Below are 23,557 nucleotides of genomic sequence, written 5' to 3'. Positions count from 1 at the left end.
ACGATGGACCACCGGAGGCCTCAGGTTGGAGGCACCACGGAGGAAGTCATGTAGCAGAGGTTCCCTGGAGAGGGACTGAGAGGACCCGCAGGTAAGTATGGAAGATATGGCTGCAAGTTGTCACCTCAGGGTGTTTGGTGTGAGTCCGGCCTCAAAGCCGTCGTGAAGGAACTCCAAGACGTGAAGCACAGAGGCTGAGGTGGGTGATCTGGAATGGGCCTCGCACTAGGAGACGAAGGTCCGCCAGGTGGCCTGGTAAATGCGAGATGTAGATTCGCAGCGGGTAGCCTAAATGGTAGGAATGACCTTGGAGGGAACGTTGGCCCGTGTTAGGAGGAGCCGCTCAATCTCCAAGCGGTTAGGCAAAGGCATTGAGGGTCCGGATGAATTATGGGTCCTTGATGAAGGACCACTTTGTCCACCGGAAATTGCCATGGATCTTGCACCGATAGGGCAAGGAGATCCACAAACCACGGCCTCCTGGTCCAATATGGAGCCACCAGAATCAATTCGGCTCTCTCTTCCAGGAGTTTGCGAATAACCCTGGGAATCAGCGGAAGAGGGGGGAAGGCATAGAGTAGGCCCCGAGGCCAACTGCTGCGTAGAGCATCTACTGCCTCCGAGCCATGGGACGGGAATCGTGTGTAGTACCTCGGAAGCTGGTGATTGGAGGCTGAAGAGAACAGGTCCACCAGAGGCCAGCCAAAGCGGGATGATAGGTCGTTGAACAATGTGGGAGACAGAACCCATTCCGCTTGATCGATCGTAACCTGGCTAAGGGAGTCTGCCGTAATATTGGTCACTCCTGATATGTGGTCGGCCCTCAAGGATCTGAGGTGTGACTCCACCCAAAGGCCAAGACGGAAGGTCTCCTGAAGGAGGGAGTGAGATCGAGTTCCGCCCATCCGGTTTACATGGGCCTTTGCCGTGATGTTGTCTGTTAGAATCAAAACTTCTTGGCCGGAGATTTGCGTCGAGAATGCCTGGATGGCCAAGAAAATGGCACGCAATTCCCGAAAATTGATGCTGCGTTTGGCCTCGTGAGCCGACCACTGACCTTGTGCTAGATGTGACCCCAGGTGAGCCCCCAAGCTGAAGAGGCTTGCGTCCGTGGTGATGGTCAGCCGGGGGGAGGTTGCCAGACACCATTTGCTTCTGGTGTCGGCTTGCCAGTGCCTGAGCCAGAGGAGTTGGCTGGATGACACTGCGGAACCTATGGCTTTTGCCGAGAATCTGGCTGCGTTAAGCGACGCGTCAGCCGAGAATTCCAAGGAATTGTTTATGTCCTGATGGGACCTGATATCTGTTGATGGGATCCTACTCTGGAGTTGTCTGATCCATAGTAGGGCAGATCGGTTGAAAAACGAGGCTGCTGTGGAGGCCCTGACTGACCAGGCAGAGGCCTGATGACCCTTTACGATGGTACGGTCCACACGTTTCTCTTCAGGATGTAAAGACTCATCCGCTGGACCCGTAAAGTGAGAGGAAGCCGTTAGGGCTACTACGGGTTCATCTACTGTGGGCACCTGTAACAATTTGTCTAGCTCTGGGGCCACATTGTAAAATCTTTTGTCCTGAGCATTTAGATTGGACCCAGAACCTGGAGATTGCCACTGCCGCTGTACTACATCGACGAATAGTTTTGGAGCCGGGATGGTCTCCGAAACCACAGTTAGTTCCGTGAATAAGTGGCCTGATAGGTCCTGGGTGGCCTGGGCCAGAGGAGCTGATGTCGCTGCGCCTAGATCGGTGGAGGTTTTTATTTATTTATTTATTTATTTAATCAAATTTTTATACTGCCCTTCTCCCGAAGGACTCAGGGCGGTTCACAGCCAGATAAAAACAGAACAACCAAATAAATACAGAATAAAATAATATTTAAAAAACTTATTCAATTTGGCACAAATTAAAATATCTTTAAAACAATAAAACCCACTAAAATTAAAACCAGATAAAATCTAAAATCCTATGCCAGTCCTGCGCGGATGAATAAATATGTCTTCAGCTCACGGCGAAAGGTTCGAAGGTCCGGAAGTTGGCGAAGTCCTGGGGGAAGTTCATTCCAGAGGGTGGAAGCCCCCACAGAGAAGGCCCTACCCCTGGGGGCCACCAGCCGACATTGTTTGGCGGACAGCACCCTGAGGAGTCCCTCTCTGTGAGAGCGCACGGGTCGGTGAGAGGCAATCTGTAGCAGTAGGCGGTCCCGTAAGTAACCCGGTCCTAAGCCATGGAGTGCTTTAAAGGTAGTAACCAGCACCTTGAAGTGCACCCGGAAGACCACAGGTAGCCAGTGCAGCCTTAAAGAGCAGGGACCAGAAAAGATGAGGTTTGAATAAACCTACAAAGGAGGGCTGATCCGGGGCCAGACCCTCGGTCAGAAAGGGCCAACTTTCTCGAGTCCTCCTCTTCTGAGAGGGAGCCTTGGCTAGCTGAATCAGGGGAGTGATCCTGTCAGTGATCATGTGCAGAAGTGTCCCATCTAGAGCCTGAGCTATGGGAGCTGTGCTTATGGGAATGATAATCCAGTTGTGCTGCAGTGGAACCCTGCTGAAGACACTGAGAAACCCCTTGGTGAATAGTCTCTGAGATGATCATGCCAAATGAATCTGGTAATTGAATAATGGATTGCTGTGATATTTGAGGTGCGTTTACCCTTGGTGTCTGAGTTATCACGGATAAAGGAGGCATTGGATTGGTGGTTGCATAATCAGGAGAAGCCTGTTGGCCTACAGTGGGCCAAGCTTGGAATAATGCTGCTGTTTCAGATTGATTTTGCAAAGGCTGAAATAAAGAGACAGCAGAAGCCTGACTTGGGTTGGGTTGGTCTGAGCTAGGTAAAATTTGAAATAAAGGAAGTGCCTCCGATTGGTTAGGAAATGACTGGAACAATGGCATTGCTTCAGAACAGGTAGGCAAAGCAGTTGTGCCAGACTGGTCAGGAGACCAGGCTCCAGCATTGGCAGGAGACGTAGGAGGCTGAACCATTGTTGATAGAGGGTTGAACACCCTAAGGAGAAATATCCTCTGGGCTTGGTCTGACTGACTTACTAGACTTTTTAAATGATTTGCTGATGGCTTTTTCAATCGCCTTATGGAGACGTTCCTCTGCTCTAGACTGAGGCTTGGATGGCTTACTGGGTTGTTTCTGAGTCCCCTGTGAGGAAGATGGGGTAAAAACCCCAGAGGAACCTTCCCCTGGGTTGCTAAAATGGCGGCTCCGCCCCTTGCTCTTAGAACTCTTGGCTGGTGCAGCGAGACTGGCATCCGCCATCTTATTTGTGAACCCACCAAAAATAACAGCCCAAGTTTGAGAAAAGCAGCCGCAATAAAAAGGTACTCACAACAGGTACAGCCAAACACTTTGAATTAAGATCGCTAGTGCAATGTCTTAATGGCGATCCGAATCCTAGGTCGATGTGTTGAAAAGGACTGGGATTGCTCATCCAAAGAGGCTGCAATCGCGATCGGAAAGCTTTAGGCTCTTCCCCTTCATAAATGGTTTGGAAGGCAGAAATGAATAGCTTTAGGACCCAGTCAAATCACTCGCTGCAGGGGGTTCAACGCGATGTAAATTATCCTCGGAAGCCTTCAAAAGCCAAACAGGCTGAGGTGTAGGCAGATCGCTCACCGCAAGGGCTACAAACGCGATGTGATTGGAGTGGAAAGAAAATACTCCAAACGCCGCAGCCAGCCGCTTGAAGGGGCTGTAGCTGTTCGCTCGCTGGAATTTTAAAGGAACAGCGAGCCTTCTGGGCGCGCGTCAGGACAAGCCCGTGGTCGCTGACCCAGGAACTTGCCGGTTGGCAGATTACTGCCTAAATGAACCGGCCCTCAGCGGACTCAGGCTTGAAAGACCTTCATGCTGGCAGAGATATTCAAATTTTGAAATTGTAGCAGGTAAGAAGGAGAAAGCAATGACACGTCTGGTCCTGGCAAGGACTGAGTTGAAAAGCTGGGGGAGGCTACTAGAGGTGGGGTTTACTAAAATTTCTGCAGACTCAGTCCTACGGCAAGCAAGAGGATTTTCCCCAGACCTGACCGCTGTTTCCCCCGACATTGAGAACTGAATTACCATTCAAGTATCAGTTTCTAAATGTGGTCTGATTAGCACATCTTGGCAGCATACTATGCTAATACAAACACAAAACTTTAAGACATACTAGTAATTAATTTCAAAACTGTCACATTATGGAATATAAAATTCATTTAAGTAAAAAAGATTATAAGTAAAAACTCTAATGCCCCATTGTAATTCAGAATGTAGGTAACTGACCTACAATACTCTTATGATATATCCTTAGTGCCAAATTTGGATGGGGGAGAGACTGTTCTGGAAGGATGAGTGGAGAACATCAGGAGTGTACGCCAAGAGTATATATTCCCAACAGGGTCACCTAAGGTGTGAAGGTCGTCCCAGCTGCTCAGGTAAAGCAAGCATTTATACTGGACAGCAGCTATATATAAAACATCGGTCTCCACAATCACTTTAGTGATGATAGCAAAGACATTGTTTTATACTATGCGGGAGAAGGCAGTCATAAACCACTCCTGTATTTTTACCAAAAAAACCCACATGGATGGAAAATATCAAATGACTGAGGACATAATGAGCCTCTCAGGTCAGATGGCATTCAAAAAGCTACTTGAAGAGATGCTGAAGATCTTTTGGAGTGCACTAATAGTGTTTATGACATAGCTAGATTAAGTCTTTGGGACATTCAGTTGCTGATGCTGCCACAGAGGAAAAGAAAATCGATGGCTGCAAAGATAGAATTGTATCAGGAACACGGAACATAAGAAGCATGAATATGAATACGTTCCATACAGTGAAAGATGAAAAAACTACAAATTGATATCTAAGACATCAGTGAATTATGATGGATCCAGATTGCACATTTCATTCAGACGTTCACACTGTTTACTATGCAAAAATAAAAATAAAGAAGAAACAATGTTGTTTTTATCGTTTGTAAGAGTATAGTAATAACAGAACTTGGCTATGATGCACATCAATGACCAAATAATATTGATCAGATTTGGTGAAAAACCCTTTAATATGACAATCATTCACTTATATGCTCCGACCACAAAGCAGGAGAAGAGGTTGAGTTTTATGAGCAAATTCCATTTGAAATCATCAAGCAATGAAGATGTGGTGCTTGTGACTGAAGATTGAAATACCAAAGTTGGAAATATTAAAGGGGAATATGTGGTTTGATTATATAGTTTAGGAAACCAAAGCAGAAGACTAGTTTAGCCGGTCTCTGCTATTCCAATGAATTCTTCACAGCTAACACTATCTTCAAACAACCAAAATGATGCTCCAATACATGGACATCATCAGATGGAGTATATAGACATCAAACCAACTGCATTCTTGCAAAATTAAGCAATATTTTAGCAATATTATAACACCAAAGTCATGGCTAGGTACGGACTGTGGAACAGATTACAAAATGCGTGTGCGCAAGTTCTAAGTTAAGCTAAAGAAAAAGAAGAAAGCTGGTCAGTTTTCATGATACAATCTTGAACATATACCCACTACTTTCAAGGAGGACATCAGGAATTGCTTTGAAGCCCTGAAACTCACTGATAAGAGAACCAGAGGAATTATGGAATGAATGTAAAGATGTCTTAGGGATGAATGCAAAAAGAAACTGTCAAAAATGAAGACCAGGAAGAAAGCAAACTGGATGTTGAAATAAACTCTTGAAATTGCCATGAAGTAAAGAGTAGAAAAGCCAAAGCCAAGAAAGATTAAAAATCTGAGAAAGGAATTTAACACATTTTTCAGAGAGCTGGTAAAAGAGTCAAGAAGCAGCATTATTTTAAGAAGATGTTATTATTTTAATAACATCTCTAAAGATGTTTAAAAAAATTAAATTGATTTTGAACTTAATAACAGCAGCAAGGCTGTTGATTGGTCAATATTGGAAGAAAAAAGAGTTACCTACAATAGAAGAATGGATATTGAAAGTTACTAACTTGGCTGAGATGGCTAAAATCTCAGCCTTTTTGAAAGACAATACGCAGGAAAGATATTTAATTGAATGGAAAAAATGGATTGATTATTTACAAAACAGATATCAGATTAAGAGATATCAGATTGCCTTTGAATAATTAGGATGTATTATTTTATATAATGGGGGGGTTAGGAAATGAAAAGACTTGGATGAGGTTAATTGGATTAGAAGGGAAAATTTTATTCTGTTTGGTTTATGTATAACAATACCTTGTGATTGACCCGGGAAGCCGGGGGTGGGGGGGTGGGGGGAGGGGGTTTTGCGGGGGGGAGGAGGGGAAAAAGGGAGAAAAATGTTTTTGTTTGTTAAAACTTTTTCAATAAAAAAAAAGATGCTTAAAATGAAAAAGATGCTCAAACTTGGTACAATTTCACATGCTAGCAATTTAATGCTTAGAATTGTACAATGCACTTTGGAGCCGTTGGTTCCAGGAATATGGTTTTTTAGGATCTGGACTGTCTAATGACCTACCCACAACCCTTGGACTGTTCCCATTACTTTGGACTCTGGTTAATGGAAATCCTTCACAGGTAAGTTTCCAAAGGAATTTGGAACTAAGCATGTGAGGACACACGACTGGCCTGTCACTGCCTGTATTTGCACTATTTAAAGTGAAGTCTTGCAGCCAAACTTCTGCATGTGTGCACATGTGCCTGGTCCAGGTCAAGATACCAAATTAGAAAAAGACTGTCATGGAGAAATCTATATGATTGTTAACGGTTTGTACCAACTTGATGGTAACAGAATCAATTACAAGAAAAATAATACTGAGCAGATGTGAATACAATAATTAAGAATACCATTTTCAAAATTTACCGGTATATGCAAAGCAGATTCAAGATATTAATAAATTAAAAACATTTCAATTCTGTCAAGATTTGAGGTGGGCCAAAGGCAATACAGAACACAGTACTCATATCTTTCATGTGTATCCATGAGTACAAATTCCTGTGTACTGTCAGTCACCTGTTCATACAAGACCTGACTTATGTAACCTAAATTTATACTTCAAGGTGCTGGTGACAATCTTTAAAGCGCTCCATGGCATAGGGCCGGGCTATTTACGGGACCGCCTACTGCTACCAAATACCTCTCCCCGACCCGTGCGCTCTCACAGGGAGGGACTCCTCAGGGTGCCGTCAGCTAGGCAGTGCCGTCTGGGGAAGGGCCTTCTCTGTGGGGGCTCCCACCCTCTGGAACGAACTCCCTCCAGGACTTCGTCAATTTCCGGACCTCCGAACCTTTCGTCGCGAGCTTAAAACACACCTATTCATCTGCGCGGGACTGGATTAGATTTTAAAAAATTGGTTTTAAGGGGTTTTTATTATTTATATTGTTTTAAAAATTAGGCTATAGAATAAGTTTTTTAATTGTTGTTTTTAATCTGTATTTATATGTGTTTTAACTGCCTGTGAACCCCCCTGAGTCCTTAGGGAGATAGGGCGGTATATAAATATAAATAAATAAATAAAATAAATAAATAAAATACAAGGAATGCAAAATGACAGCTGGCTTTTTGCACATGCACACAGAACACAATGTAACATACAGAACAAATAGAATACATAAGAATTACTGGAACTGAATATTTCTACAATCAGGGGACTGCTTATACATAGCTTGCATTCCAAGAATTTTCTTTTCACACATTACGCGGATATATCAACATGTACACGTATCACCATATACAACAGGGACATGCAAAATATTTTCAATATGAATTCTCTCATGTTCAAAACAAAATGCTTCAATTGCTCTAGAAATTTCTGAGCTTGAAATAAATAGTGCATAAATAACTGGTGTATTACAATAACTTATAGTGACTCACTATAAGATAGCTCAGGCAGTAGAGAAGCTTGTTATTAGAACACAGAGCCTGCAATTACTGCAGGTTCGAGCCCGGCCCAAGGTTGACTCAGCCTTCCACCCTTTATAAGGTAGGTAAAATGAGGACCCAGATTGTTGGGCGGGCAATAAGTTGACTTTGTAAAAAAATATACAAATAGAATGAGACTATTGCCTTATACATTGTAAGCCGCCCTGAGTCTTCGGAGAAGGGCGGGGTATAAATGTAAACAAAACAAAAAAAATACATGAAGGGAATTTTAAAAGGAAACTTTCACTTCTACAGTATGAAATAATAAACTTGATTATGAGTATAACCAATCATCCTAGGGAAAAACACAATGTACACATCTTCCAACAGCAAAACCTAACGTTAATGACACTATCAGAGGATGACCATAATCACAGCCTCCCCTCTTTTGCACAGTGGAATTCATCCTTGCCATTCTAATCCAAAATGAATTTACTTGTAACTTTTAAATGTATTTTGTGGTTCCTTAATATATATGAAGAAAACATTTATTCTTGAATTACTTTTATAAAGGCAAACAATTCCAAAACAGATCAGGACTAAAGAAATACATAGACTCAGCATTTGGGCTGAATAAGCTTGAGGTATACAGGCTTAAAACTTACCGCTTGTGCATAAGCCTTTCCAATTCCATCTGTGGCTCCTGTGACAACTATAAAATAAAGGGCAGAGAAGAAATAGCATTATGAGAGCGAATTAAATTTTCCAAAGTACAGAATCTCATAAATAAACTCTAGATATTAATATTCTCATTACAAAGGGGCCTTTAAGGAGACTCCTTAATTCCCCCCGCCATTGAAGGATTGTCCTCGACTTACAACCATTCATTTAACATCTGTGCTGAAGTTGTGACAGCACTGACTTATGATCAGTCCTTGCAATTATGACCATTGCAGCATCCCTGTGTCCAAAATTTGGACACTTGGAAACTGGCATTTATTTATGATAATTGCAGCATCCTGGTGTCATGTGACCGTCATTTGCAACAGAGATGGGTTTCAGTAGGTTCTGATCAGTTCTGGAGAACCGGTTGTGGAAATTTTGAGTAGTTCAGAGAACTGGTAGTAAAAATTCTGACTGGCCCCGCCCCCATCTATTCTCTGCCTCCCAAGTCCCAGCTGATCGGGAGGAAATGGGGATTTTGCAGTATCCTTCTCCTGGAGTGGGATGGGAATGGAGATTTTACAGTATCCTTCCCCTGTCACGCCCACCAAGCCAGGCCACGCCCACTAAGCCACACCCACAGAACCGATAGTAAAAAAAATTGAAACCCACCACTGATTTGCAACCTTCCCAGATGGCTTCTAGCAAGCAAAGTCAATGGGGAAGCCAAAGTTGCTTGGTGCCTGCATGATTTGTTCGATGACTACAGCAATTCACTTAATAATCACAACAAAATGATAGTAAAAGCAGGTGCCACTATCTTAATGACTGCATTGCTTAGCATTGGCAGTTTCGGTACCAATTATGGTTGCAAATAAACTACAAATATTACCTGTAATTAAAAATAATAAAAAAATATTTTATCATCTCCCTAAAAATTAGAATTCGAGACTATTGTGAATGAATCAACAATATCCAGATGTAAATGAGTCCATGAAATAACAAGTTCCTCTATATCCCTAACACAAATTACCAGTCATCATTATTTCACAATAGAAAAAGCAATCTGAAATGCCCAGCCTGTTTCTTTTTAGGAGGTTTAAAATGTAGAGCACTGTTATACTATTTTAACTGGGCCTTGGACCATGTGACAAACCAGAACAGAACCAGCTTTGCTGATAGTTAGGCTCCAGTATATGTTTTAAAACCTCGGAACATTAAACAGTACTATCACTGTTGAACGAAGAAACAGAATAATGGCAACTGAAGGCCAGATATGTCTGGGACTTTAGAATTCAAACACCTGCCTCATAGACCTAACAATTATTGATAAGAATGACAAAAAAGAATGTATAGCGGATGTAGCAGTAGCTAGAGACAGCAAAGTAGAAGAGAAAGAACTGGAGAAAATCACAAAATACAAAGACCCGCAAAGAGAACAACTGTAGCAGAAGAAGCAAAGATCGTACTAACAGTAATAGGCACCTTGGGTGCAATCCCAAAACATCTGGAGCATCACTTGAACACCATCAGCACTGACAAAATCACAATTCGTAAAGGCAGCTTTACTCAGAACAGCTTACATCCTGCAATACCTTTAATACCATTAAACAACATCTGCCTTAGGAAAAATTTAACATATGGCTAAAAAATGCCAAATCCAGTCTAAACATCTGGTTGATTGGGCAACATTATTGAGTAATAACAACAACAAATATCCCAATATTTCCTCCACAAATCACCATTAAAGTTAAACTGAAGTCCTTCACTTGAACGCAAGGAAAATGCCTTTATGTAACTTAATGCTGGCACTTGACCTATATGATTGCAAGGTTCTCTGCAGTCATAAATGAATTTTGAAAAATTAACTTGAACTGGTGTGGTTTTAGCCTACTGAGTTTAAAAAATCAAAATCAAAAAGCGCATTACAGGAACACTTGAAGTTTGCCCTCTACCTGCATTATACAAACTGCTTAGTTACTTAGTTACTGGTTCAGCTCATGCCTTTTTGCCCCTTGAACACTTAATGCACAAACATTTGATTGATTAAATATTAATGCTGCAGTAAGCTTTGACAGCTGTCTTTTGTCTGGGTGCTTTTGGGGAGGGGAAATATATGCAATGACAGAGAGCTTGCATCAATATTCCTCTTGGGATCTATTACATGGAAAGCAAATTGCTATTTCAATTCTCCTTTCTTGCTAAAAATAGCAGCCCCGATTGATTCAAGCAACAGAGCATCAGCTTAGCAGTGCCAAATTTAGAAGCTACTGAAATCCCTAGAAGTGAAAGCTAATGGTGTCTAATATATGCTAACTCATATTTTAGTAAGAAGAAAGAAGGTAAATGTGCAGACCCTGTAAGCTAATGTCAGTACCAATACACCACATCAAGAGAAGCCCCCCCAAAAAAACATGTTACTAAAATGACACAAATGTGAATTTTTAAAAATGTCTTTTTCATTCACAGTGTAACAGAACACCTTCAGATTTTGCACCTTATCTTTCTTTTGTTAATTATGCTTCCCACACATAAATTATGCAAAGATCTCACGACATCATAAAATTTGTGCAAAAGAATCACGACATTGTGAATTTTATATTAAAAGAACACAAGCATGTAAGAACCTTTGTCATGGTCAGATCACTCTCTTCTTCGCCTGGACTTTCTGACCGCTACTCCCCACCGCAGGGAGACGGAGCCGATGCGTTGGTTCCGTCCCAGGCGCCTGATGGACCCGGAGGGGTTCCGGACGGAGCTTGGGCCATTCCCTGAGGGTCTGGCTCACGGCTCGGCTGAGGAACTTGTTGCGGCCTGGGAACAGGCCGCGGCGGGGGCCTTAGACCGAGTCGTGCCTTTGCGGCCTCTGACCCGGCGCAGGTCCCAACCGGCTCCTTGGTTCTCCGAGGAGCTGCGAGGGATGAAGCGCCAGAGAAGACGCCTAGAGAGTTCCTGGAGGTCTAGCCGTTCGGAGGCTGATCGGACACTAGTGAAGTCCTATACTAGGACTTACCTAGTGGCATTGAGGGAAGCGAGGCGTAGCTACGCCTCCTCCCTCATTGCATCGGCAGATAACGCCCAGCCGCCCTGTTTGGGTGACTCGCTCCCTTTACATCAGGGGAGCGGGATGACCCGTTGCAGGGACGTGCTGAGGAGTTTAACGTTATCTATACGATAAAATCGCTCAGCTTCGGGATGGTCTGGACCAGAATTGTAGTGACGCGGGTGAGACGGCTGAGGGCGGTCTTGGTGACATTTTATGGGATGAGTTTGACCCTGTGGCTCCCGAGGACATGGACAGGTTGTTGGGTAGGTTGAATGCCACCACGTGTTTACTGGACCCGTGCCCCTCCTGGTTGGTGCTGGCCACTCAGGAGGTGACACGAGGCTGGCTCCAGGCAATTACAAGTGCTTCTTTGGTGGAGGGAGTCTTCCCGGCCGCCTTGAAAGAGGCGGTGGTGAGACCCCTCCTCAAGAAGCCTTCCTGACCCGCTGTTTTAGGTAATTATCGTCGGTCTCCAACCCGCCGCGGCGAAGGTTGTAGAGAGTATGGTGGCATATCAGTTTCTACACCTGGATGAAACTGTCTATCTAGACCTGCTCCAGTCCGGCTTCCGCCCGGTTACAGCACTGAGACGGCTTTGGTCGCGTTGGTGGATGATCTCTGGAGGGCCAGGATAGGGATGTTCCTCTGCCCTGGTCCTGTTAGACCTCTCAGCGGCTTTTGATACCATCGACTATGGTATCCTGCTGCGCCGATTGGGGGGATTGGGAGTGGGAGGCACTGTTTATCGGTGGTTCTCCTCCTATCTCCGATCGGTCGCAGACGGTGTTGACGGGGGCAGAGGTCGGCCCGCGCGCCTCACTTGTGGGTGCCGCAGGGGTCGATCCTCTCGCCCCTTTTGTTCAACATCTATATGAAGCCGCTGGGTGAGATCATCAGTGGCTTCGGTGTGAGGTACCAGCTGTACGCTGATGACACCCAGCTGTACTTTTCCACACCGGGCCACCCCAACGAAGCTATCGAAGTGTTGTCCCGGTGCTTGGAGGCCGTACGGGTCTGGATGGGGAGAAACAGGCTCAAGCTCAATCCCTCCAAGACAGAGTGGCTGTGGATGCCGGCATCCCGGTACAGTCAGCTGAGTCCTCGGCTGACTGTTGGGGGCGAGTCATTGGCCCCGATGGAGGGGGTGCGCAACTTGGGCGTCCTCCTGGATGAACGGCTGTCTTTGGAAGATCATTTGACAGCCGTCTCCAGGAGAGCTTTTTACCAGGTTCGCCTGGTGCGCCAGTTGCGCCCCTTTCTAGACCGGGATGCCCTATGCACGGTCACCACGCCTCGTGACGCCTCGCCTGGATTACTGCAATGCTCTCTACATGGGGCTCCCCTTGAAGGGCATCCGGAGGCTGCAGTTAGTTCAGAATGCGGCTGCGCGGGTTATAGAGGGAGCCCCTCGTGGCTCCCGTATGACACCTATCCTGCGCAGACTGCACTGGCTACCTGTGGCCTTCCGGGTGCGCTTCAAGGTGTTGGTAACCACCTTTAAAGCGCTCCATGGCATAGGGCCGGGTTATCTACGGGACCGCCTACTGCTACCGAATACCTCTCACCGACCTGTGAGCCTCACAGAGAGGGACTCCTCAGGGTGCCGTCAGCTAGACAGTGTCGCCTGGCGACGCCCAGGAAGGGCCTTCTGTGGGGCTCCCACCTCTGGAACGAACTCCCCAGGACTCCATCAACTTCCGGACCTCCGAACCTTCCGTCGCGAGCTTAAGACGCATTTATTCATCTGTGCAGGACTGGCTTAGATTTTAGATTTTAAATTTAGATTTTAAATTTATAGATTTTTAAATTTACAGGGGTTTAAATTTGGTTTTAAGATTTATATTTATATTTTTAATATTTGGCATTAGAATAAGTTTTTTAATAGTTATTTTAATTGTATATAAATGTTTTATGTGCCTGTGAACCGCCCTGAGTCCTTCGGGAGATAGGGCGGTATACAAATTTGAATAAATAAATAAATAAATAAAATAATAAATAAGATTTAGGAAGCTGAACCAAGAAGTGCAAATAAAATGCCTGTATAAGGGAATACTTGTCATAGCTGTCCCCTGACTTCCCATTCCTACTTGAAGCTATATTGATGCAGGTTTTGGATGAACCATAGAGGCTGAAATAAGCTTAAGACTCCCAAATACCTTGGACCCAAAACTAAAAACAACAGATATTCTAGAGCTGTGATGGCGAACCTATGATACGCATGCCACAGGTGGCACATGGAGCCATATCTGTGGACACGCGATCTGCTGCCCTACCTCAGCTCCAGTGCATCTGTGCGCCAGCCAGCTGATTTTCACATGGCCCCGCCCATGTTGCCCCTCCCCTTCCAGGAGTCTCCACACAGCCCGCTTTGGATGCCAGGTAAGTACAGGGCTCGCGCGGATACTCTGGGATGGCGTTTTCGGCCTCCAGAGCGTTGGGGGAGGCCTTTTTCCCCTCCCCAGACTCCAAGAAAGCCTCAGGAACCTGGGGAGGGTGAAAAACAGCCTACCGGTAATCTTTTAGCCATCACGTGCCAAAAGCGGGGAGAGCGCGTATATATGCACAGGGGATGGGGTGTGGAGGGCATTGAATTATGGGTGGGGGCACACATGTGATCCCCCCACGTCCCCATTCTTTTGGCACGCAACGGCAAAAAGGTTAGCCATCACTGTTCTAGAGCATGGGTGTCAAACTCGATCACGTCACATGATGTATTGTGACATTTGTGGAGCCGCCAGTTTGACACCCTTTTTCTAGAGGATTGGGAAATCGCAAATTAGTTGGTTAATTTAATTGGAAATTTTAAAAGCAATTTTAAGTAGACCTGTTCCATGTTCATAACTATACAAGCAATGAGCTTCAGAACTGCTAGTTATTACTTCTGCTTTGCAGTATTTTTCAGTAAGTTTTCAGGCCAAATCAAATAAGTTGCTTAGCTTTTATTTTATAGGATAAAAATGAATGTCCACATGAAAGGCTGCCTTAATTTCCCCCCTTACTAAAGTTAGGGCCTTCTTGATGACAATATCCAAGTTATAGATCACTCTTCAGTGGTGTGAGATTATCGTCATTTTCATGCCTGGACACTATCTTTTTATTTTTCCAAATATGCATGGTGTAATTTTAATGTTTTAATAGATACATCCTTTAGTTTAGACTGTATTTGTGTATTGATTTCATAATTATAATGCAATGACTGCATTAGTTCGATATGGAAATATGCCCGTAGGATACTTGAAAAAAATATAAATACACCACACTTCCTTGCTCTAATAATATTCAGGTAGTCCTTGACTTATAACCATTTATGTAATGACCGTTCAAAGTTACAACAGCACTGAAAAAGGTAATTTATGACAATTTTTCACACTTATGACTGTTGCAGCATCCCCATGGTCACATGATCCAAAATCAAACACTTAACAACAGGCATATATTTATGACGGTTGCAATGTTCTGGAGTCATGTGATCACCTTTTGTGACCTTTTAACAAGCAAAGTTAAAGTCATATTCACTTAACCATGTTACTTAACTCAACAACTGCAGTGATTCACTTAACAACTGTGGCAAGAAAGGTCGTAAAATGGGAAAAAACTCATTTAACATCTATCCTGCTTAGCAATGGAAATTTTGAGCTCAATTGTGGTCATAGTCACCATTACTGGACTACCTGCAATTAAAATTCTGTTGGATCATCCTATAGCCTACCTTCTGGTATTATAATACTTCCAAGAAAGCAAAATGCACGTATATTGTCTTCCCTTTGAACCTGAGCGATTGACAGTATGAAGTTTATTTTCTATTGTACATTTCTTTATTGCCAATTACCATTTTTGCCTCCAAAAATAATAATCAAACAAGCTGTGTCCACTCTTTGAGTTTCTGATGGGGCAACATATAGTCAAGGAGCTGCTCTTTTTTTGGTCTAAATGATCTCTATGAGAGAGACACAATAAATATCTATGAAGCAAAGTAATGCCATTATAAATGTATATGTTGATAATATCCTTGTTCTTCAAAGTTTTTATGAACCTGTGACCTTATCCTTAATGTAAGCATAATGTAGCACACAATGGACAAAGTACTTTACTTCCTTACTCTGGAGATATATTTCTGGAGACAAAATATATCTCTTTTATTCTGCTTTTCCAGCTCCTAAGAGACTTAGCTTCTTAATCATTTTAACTCTAACTACTGGCATTGTTTGGTCCATCACCAGGGAGTTCAGAATATGTAAAATCACTGGTTGGCTTGTATAAAAATGACTCAGATAGTACTACTGCCAAACCTTTCTCACTGTTTTCAGTATATAATCTGCATCACTTGCACTTATCTGCTATAATTGAGCTAATCTCTTATTATCTTGTTATTGGCTAATTGTCAAGTAAACCATTTTACTGTTTAATTTTTTAAAAACTAAACCAATTTTTTTTATAAGGAAGTAGCAGAACAGGCACTTTGTCAGCTCTTCTGCCACTATTAAAGAAAAATATGGTTTAAATTCAAACGTATATGACAGAGTCATCTGATGTGTAACACCTTCTATTGGTATTTCAGCACTGATGCTACAAGTCAACAAACCAAGGTGAAAAGTGGATTACTTTTTAAAAACACATACTTTCATATATTAGGCTTTACAGAACTTGGTGAAATGGAGACAACCAGTGCAACATACTGCTATAGGAAAAATGGCATGAATGCAATCAGCGTACAAAGAAAAGGGAAACAAGCATGCAGACATTTATTGAATTATAACCATATTAATTAAATGCTGGGAATTTTAGATTCACACCGAGTTGGGCAGAAGTTCCCCATCCCTGTTTTGAAAGTTTTCGTTTCATTCTCAGGTTACCAGTTACAGTAACCGTGAAATCACTAAATTTTCAAACTATGTTCTGCAGTCCCCTAAGATTCTATGATAATTTGATGGGATTCTATAAAAAACTAATGGGGAAAAAGTTTATCTTTCACAAGAGTTTTCCCTCTTAATCAGGGGTTCTACGTTTTTTTTTTAAAAAAAGACTAACAAGTTCCACTGCCTGAAAAATTTAAAAACCTCTGCCCCAAATCACAAATAAAACTTCTAGATACTGAACCCTAATTTTCACCAGCCCAAACCACTATGACCAGTGAAAAAGACTGAAGTCTAAGACCTCCGGACTGCCCACCACTGCTCAGGCCTATTCCAGACACCTTCAGCTACCCAAAGAGCTCAGAACGGCTGAACTCCTCACTTGCTGTTAAGTCACCAGTGTTTGCAAGTGCTGCTCCATGCAGGAGGTGGCCGGTTGTCTTCCTTCACCATAAATGCATCCATAACATCAGGTCTTTGCCTGCTCCCAAACTCTGACATCCATTTCTAACTCTGCAGGATCACGGTGAGTTCTTCCCTTCCCATTTACTCCCCATATTGCAGGCAATATTTACGTGTGTCCGCGCATGCACATGCCATGAAGAAGTCCACTTAATAATCAAAATGGCATCCCCGTGAGCTTCACTGAGTTGTGTGGAAATTAGTAAATTTAGGATTGCGCTGCTCAGATTCAGTCATGTCTCAAATCCCTTTGGAATGTGATTTCTTCTGGAGTAAATATAAATGAGGATTGTGTTGAAAAGGAAGGAGAAAAATGAGTGTTTAAGTGGCTTCAGACAGGCAATGGGGGAAAAATACAACACTTATTCTAGATATATATTCTCAGTATGTGCATATTATTTTTACTTTGTTTTTTTATTAGACATAAAATGTATTTTTCCAGATATGGATCATTCGCTACAAACTGGGAGAATTGAAGATGGTACTGAAAAAGTAGAAATAAAAAAGTGAAATAAATTCCAGGGCTGTTAGTGTTGCTGTTGCGTCTTATGACACATATTTTGATAAATTAGGCTCAAGCCCAAGTAAGAAATGGAAATACGAAAAAAAAGTTTTAACAACTTTAGTTTTACGTGGAATGCAAAAAAGATAAACCAAATGGACTGAATGTCAGTAAGTATTACATAACAGTAATCTGAATGCTTAAAATTGTGAAAGCATCAGGAAACCATGTATTGCAACCTTGTAAATTAAAAGTACTGAATATTCTAAAACAAAATGTACAGCACTCCATGTGAAAACAGTGGCATTTTGTACATTTTTATGTAACAAGACAGATGGCCATAGTATTTATTTGATTAAAACTTTAACTTCTCAAAAAATTGCAAAATTAATATTTTATTTTTGTACATTGGAAACATTAATTTTGCATTAAAAAGAGTTTTCATTTTATTGCCAATTTTCTATCACCAGAGCTTTGCCCTTTGCTTGGGAGTATCAGAATTGAACTAACAGATTCTGCAGCCTGAAAAAAATTGAAAACACTTGGGCTAGTTAATGTTCATGCTATCTGAGAGTCTCAAGAGGATCACATTAAAAATCTGACTGGGTAACTACTATACCCAAGAATCCATCTATACTTATTCACATATACAATACAGAAATGTGGCCATGCCACAGCTCAATAATATTAATTTGTTCTCAAATTAAGTTTAATATGAACATATCTAAGAATTCCTGTTAATATGTAATGCTTTAGACATTAATTCCATTATTTGATTATCATAGCCTATGTTTTATATACAGAAACATCAAAGCAATAACAGAGGATTATTTCACTAAGTACTGCATTCAAGTTAATTTATCACTACTACGATCAGTAAGAAACCATGGCTCAGGGCTACCTTGAAATATCATTCCCAAGCAGAAATAGTAAATCTAATCTCACATATAGAGCAAACTGTCAACCTAGTAAGTTGCACATACTGATATTTTATCATTCAAATATGCTTGGGGGGGGGGGAGAGAAAAACACAATATTGTATTGAAACAGATTATACTTCAGCGTATTTTGTGGATGTGTTGATACATGTGTGGAAAGAAATTGAATTCCAAATTCTAGCAAAGGCATCTGAATTGATTAATTTGCCCCTCCCATGCCTTCAGTGTTTGAGCAGTAGAACAATTCAACCATAATAGACAATAAGCAGAGATGCGTAAGCAGCTGTGAATAGAAAATGATGAATGAAATGCATGACGTTAGAGAACTATGAATTGGGGAGTTTACTGCATGAATTGAAGTCTAAAGTAATCTGCCCCTCTGCCTCGAGCTGAGCATTGCAAAGTAAACTAGAAAGATGTGAAAAAAAGAGGTGGGGGGGAATGGTCTCTGACACATTTACAGAAACTGATGGCCTGTCACCTAGACGCTGATGAGTATTTTCACTGGATAAAAATGGCAAGCAACAGTCTAAAAATAGACTAGTGTGCTGCAGACCTGTCTGGCTTGGCTACACTACCAGAATACCAATGTAATTTCTTGTCAGTACACTTGTCTCATATTTGAACAGTGAAGGTGAGAGGAAAAAAGGTGATTGTATACTGTCATTTGCCAGAATTTGAAAGAATATACAATATATTAGGCGTGTGTTTAGTTTACATTTTGCAAGAGAACTAAAATAAAATAAAAATATAACAAAAAAAGTGCCTTTCAATCTGCAAGGAACACAAAAAAGTCAAGGAAATGATCTTTCCACTAATGGGCAAAGATGGTGAGAAGGGGACGGGCAGCAGGGTAAAAGCGGAACTGCCTAATGCCTTCTTTACCTTTGTCTTCATGCAAAAGAAAAAAAAAGTCTACCCTACCAAAAGCAGCAATGTGGAAGAAAGAATAGGAATGCAGGTCAAACTAGGCAAGAAATTGGCAACAGGATTCCTATGCACTCCAGCTGAGTTCAAATCACCAGGACCAAATGGTTTTTACATGCCAGGGTTCTGAAGGAGCTGGCAGATGTGATTTGGGATCAGTCATAAGTCCCTTTGTTCAGGGCCACCTTTGAATGGCCACTGAACAAATGGTCATTAAGCAATGTGTTCTTTACTGAATTATTCCAGCTTTTGCTTCTTAAACGTATCAGCAGAAAAGCAGCATAAGACATGACAATAATAATAATAATAATAATAATTTAATTTGTATACCGCCCTTCTCCCGAAGGACTCAGGGCGGTGAACAGGCAAATAAAATAAAAACGATACATTTCAATAAAAACAATATTTAAAAAACTTATTCCAATAGCCTAAATTTAAAATACAATACAAAATATAAAATAAACCCCAATAAAATCCATATTAAAACCCTATTTAAGCCAGTCCTGCTCGAAAGAATAGATATGTTTTAAGCTTGCGGCGAAAGGTCCGGAGGTCTGGAAGTTGTCGAAGTCCTGGGGGAAGCTCATTCCAGAGGGTAGGTGCCCCCACAGAGAAGGCTCTCCCCCTGGGGGTCGCCAGCCTGCACTGTTTGGCTGACGGCACCCTGAGGAGGCCCTCTCTATGTGAGGGTACCGGCCGGTGGGAGGCATGTGGTAACAGAAGGCGGTCCCGAAGATATCCCGGTCCTATGCCATGGAGCGCTTTAAAGGTGGTAACCAACACCTTGAAGTGCACCCAGAAAACCACAGGTAGCCAGTGCAGCCTACGCAGGATCGGTGTTATATGGGAGCCACGAGTGGCTCCCTCTATCACCCGCGCGGCTGCATTCTGAACTAACTGAAGTCTCCGGGTACACCTCAAGGGGAGCCCCATGTAGAGAGCGTTACAGTACAGACAATCCGATCTCTCAGACATATCAAGTATATGCATTTAGTAATTCCCCATGCAATAAATACTTGACTTAACAGACCTGCATTTGAGTTCAGATGAGGTGGAAAATTTCTATCCTTATGCTACGCTTTTGTGCATTCATTATTGAATGCAATAAAATCTTGTTTTGTTAAGAAATCTAAGTACAACACGTGAAAAGGAGTAAACAGAAAAATAATGACCTTAGACACATATGGCAATATAAACATATATAGGTAGATAGTAGGTTATTTTGAGATTGTGGGATATTCCTTAAAACTCAGCTGTCCAGACACAAAGTAAGTTCTACATCTCTGGGGCTTGCTGGTTGCTTTAACAGTTAAGAGTTTCTAATCATTGCTAGATTAAATTAATAAATAGCACATACCTTCCCAACAATTTTGCTGATTAATTAAGCTGAAAAACAGCCAAAAGCTCTATAATTAAAGTGCAATTTAAACCCAATATCCCAAGTGTGTTAAACCAAAATGCAAAGCAGAAAGCACTTTAAACAAACATTTCTTCTTTAAGATGAGCATTTTACAAGCCTCTATCAGGAAAATTTTGCTTATGTGTCTACATCACCAAAGCAGACATGAGATATATCTGCAAATCAAATAACTGCCTTGCATTTTCTTCCATATCGAGTAGTTGCCTGTCAAAAAAATTGACTATTTCAAAAATAAAAAAATATCAAACCAAGTTGGCAATAGGGACTAAATAAGTGGGAAACTACAAATTAACACTTATTTTTTTAAAAAGAATTATTCAATTTCTAATTAGAGATAAATTATAAAAATACCAATTTTCTGTTGTATTGTTTGATTGAAAATCTACACAGAAGGCAACAGTTTCTAAAGAACACTACTACTGGGTTAATAGAAATTGTAAAGTCATTCACAAATTAGCCAGCAGAGGTAGCAATATACTCTAAAAGCATTTTTCTGTAACAGGATTAACACCTTTTTCAGATGCAGAATGGTATCATATTTTTGTTCACTGAAAAAAAACTTACTTTTAAATTTGATTAATATTATATTTCAGAACTTAAGCCTTGAAATTTCACAATATATTTTTTAAAAAAATTAGAAATGTCACAGATGCCATATATGAATATTATGAGCAATGCCCAGGTGCACTAGGTTGCTGAACCAAGCAAAAATGTTTACAGGAATAATTAAATTCAAGACAAAATATTTTGCCACTAAGCGAGTATTATCTTTATTACATTAGTAATTCTTTATGTTTCTTTATTTTTAAAAAACTGCCTAAGGGATTTAGAGGAACTGCTAGGTAACTAGCAAATGCATTTCTTAATTTACATTACACAAGTATCACATTTGTATTTCACTGTTTTAGAAAATCACTACAAGTCTACAAGTCTGCTTCTAGTTAAATTGTTCGAGGATTCTTTTAAAGGATCTTAAACAGTGAAATAGGATGGATTGATAAAAAAAAAAGACAATAGCACTTGCCTGAACACCTCCTTGGGGATTTAAAATTCAAAAAATAAGTCATCATAGCCATCAATTTTTAGAGACACCTTCACAAGTTATACCCATAAAGCCACTGGTGATTCTTTCCATCATATATTTTTAAAGCCTACTTATTATTAATTAGGAAATACTGTCTAGTTGGCAAAAACTATATAGGAAGGTAAGCTGCACCAAGATGCTGTGATGGTTAGCTATTGCTGAAGTCTAACAGAATTGCCCTTTGAGAAATTACAGTATAATACTTTTTAGTGGTTACTGTAATTAAGGCTATTAATTTGGAAATAACACTTTGTCAGTGTTTGAACCAGCAGTGTGTATCTCCCTCTATACAATAAAAGAATAATTTAGTCTTTGCTCACCAGCTATGAGTTTTGTTCACCCTAGATTAGCATACAAAAATTTTACTGCTAAAAGAGTATTAACTTCGGTATATATGACTAGAGATAGGTTTTCTGGTTGAATGTGCACACACTACAGTTCACTGGATTTTGGCATGCAAAAGGGGGATATGGAGGGAGAGTTAAATACCTCTGAGATACAAGGTCAGTATTGCAGAAATTAAAGTTTATACAGTTGTTATGTGCTCCCCATTCTGGTCTATTCTTTTTTATTTACAAGCCTCTATCAGGAAAATTTTGCTTATGTGTCTACATCACCAAAGCAGACATGAGATATATCTGCAAATCAAATAACTGCCTTGCATTTTCTTCCATATCGAGTAGTTGCCTGTCAAAAAAATTGACTATTTCAAAAATAAAAAAATATCAAACCAAGTTGGCAATAGGGACTAAATAAGTGGGAAACTACAAATTAACACTTATTTTTTTAAAAAGAATTATTCAATTTCTAATTAGAGATAAATTATAAAAATACCAATTTTCTGTTGTATTGTTTGATTGAAAATCTACACAGAAGGCAACAGTTTCTAAAGAACACTACTACTGGGTTAATAGAAATTGTAAAGTCATTCACAAATTAGCCAGCAGAGGTAGCAATATACTCTAAAAGCATTTTTCTGTAACAGGATTAACACCTTTTTCAGATGCAGAATGGTATCATATTTTTGTTCACTGAAAAAAAACTTACTTTTAAATTTGATTAATATTATATTTCAGAACTTAAGCCTTGAAATTTCACAATATATTTTTAAAAATTAGAAATGTCACAGATGCCATATATGAATATTATGAGCAATGCCCAGGTGCACTAGGTTGCTGAACCAAGCAAAAATGTTTACAGGAATAATTAAATTCAAGACAAAATATTTTGCCACTAAGCGAGTATTATCTTTATTACATTAGTAATTCTTTATGTTTCTTTATTTTTAAAAAACTGCCTAAGGGATTTAGAGGAACTGCTAGGTAACTAGCAAATGCATTTCTTAATTTACATTACACAAGTATCACATTTGTATTTCACTGTTTTAGAAAATCACTACAAGTCTACAAGTCTGCTTCTAGTTAAATTGTTCGAGGATTCTTTTAAAAGATCTTAAACAGTGAAATAGGATGGATTGATAAAAAAAGACAATAGCACTTGCCTGAACACCTCCTTGGGGATTTAAAATTCAAAAAATAAGTCATCATAGCCATCAATTTTTAGAGACACCTTCACAAGTTATACCCATAAAGCCACTGGTGATTCTTTCCATCATATATTTTTAAAGCCTACTTATTATTAATTAGGAAATACTGTCTAGTTGGCAAAAACTATATAGGAAGGTAAGCTGCACCAAGATGCTGTGATGGTTAGCTATTGCTGAAGTCTAACAGAATTGCCCTTTGAGAAATTACAGTATAATACTTTTTAGTGGTTACTGTAATTAAGGCTATTAATTTGGAAATAACACTTTGTCAGTGTTT

At 40.8% G+C, this 23,557-nt stretch overlaps 1 protein-coding gene across 1 annotated transcript in view; it reads right to left on the bottom strand.

Moving 5' to 3' along the window:
* The window catches only part of HSD17B12 (hydroxysteroid 17-beta dehydrogenase 12), a 62,953-nt gene that overhangs the window by 33,022 nt on the left and 6,374 nt on the right, over positions 1-23,557 (bottom strand). Inside the window, exon 2 of the mRNA XM_058161701.1 lies at positions 8,505-8,551. Coding sequence (XP_058017684.1) covers positions 8,505-8,551 — 47 coding nt within the window. The remainder of the gene's footprint in view (positions 1-8,504; positions 8,552-23,557) is intronic.

Source organism: Ahaetulla prasina, chromosome 1 (genome assembly GCF_028640845.1).
Source record: "Ahaetulla prasina isolate Xishuangbanna chromosome 1, ASM2864084v1, whole genome shotgun sequence".
Lineage (NCBI taxonomy): Eukaryota > Metazoa > Chordata > Lepidosauria > Squamata > Colubridae > Ahaetulla > Ahaetulla prasina.
The sequence above is the reverse complement of the archived record's forward strand: the minus strand, read 5'-3'. Positions and strand labels throughout refer to the sequence as shown.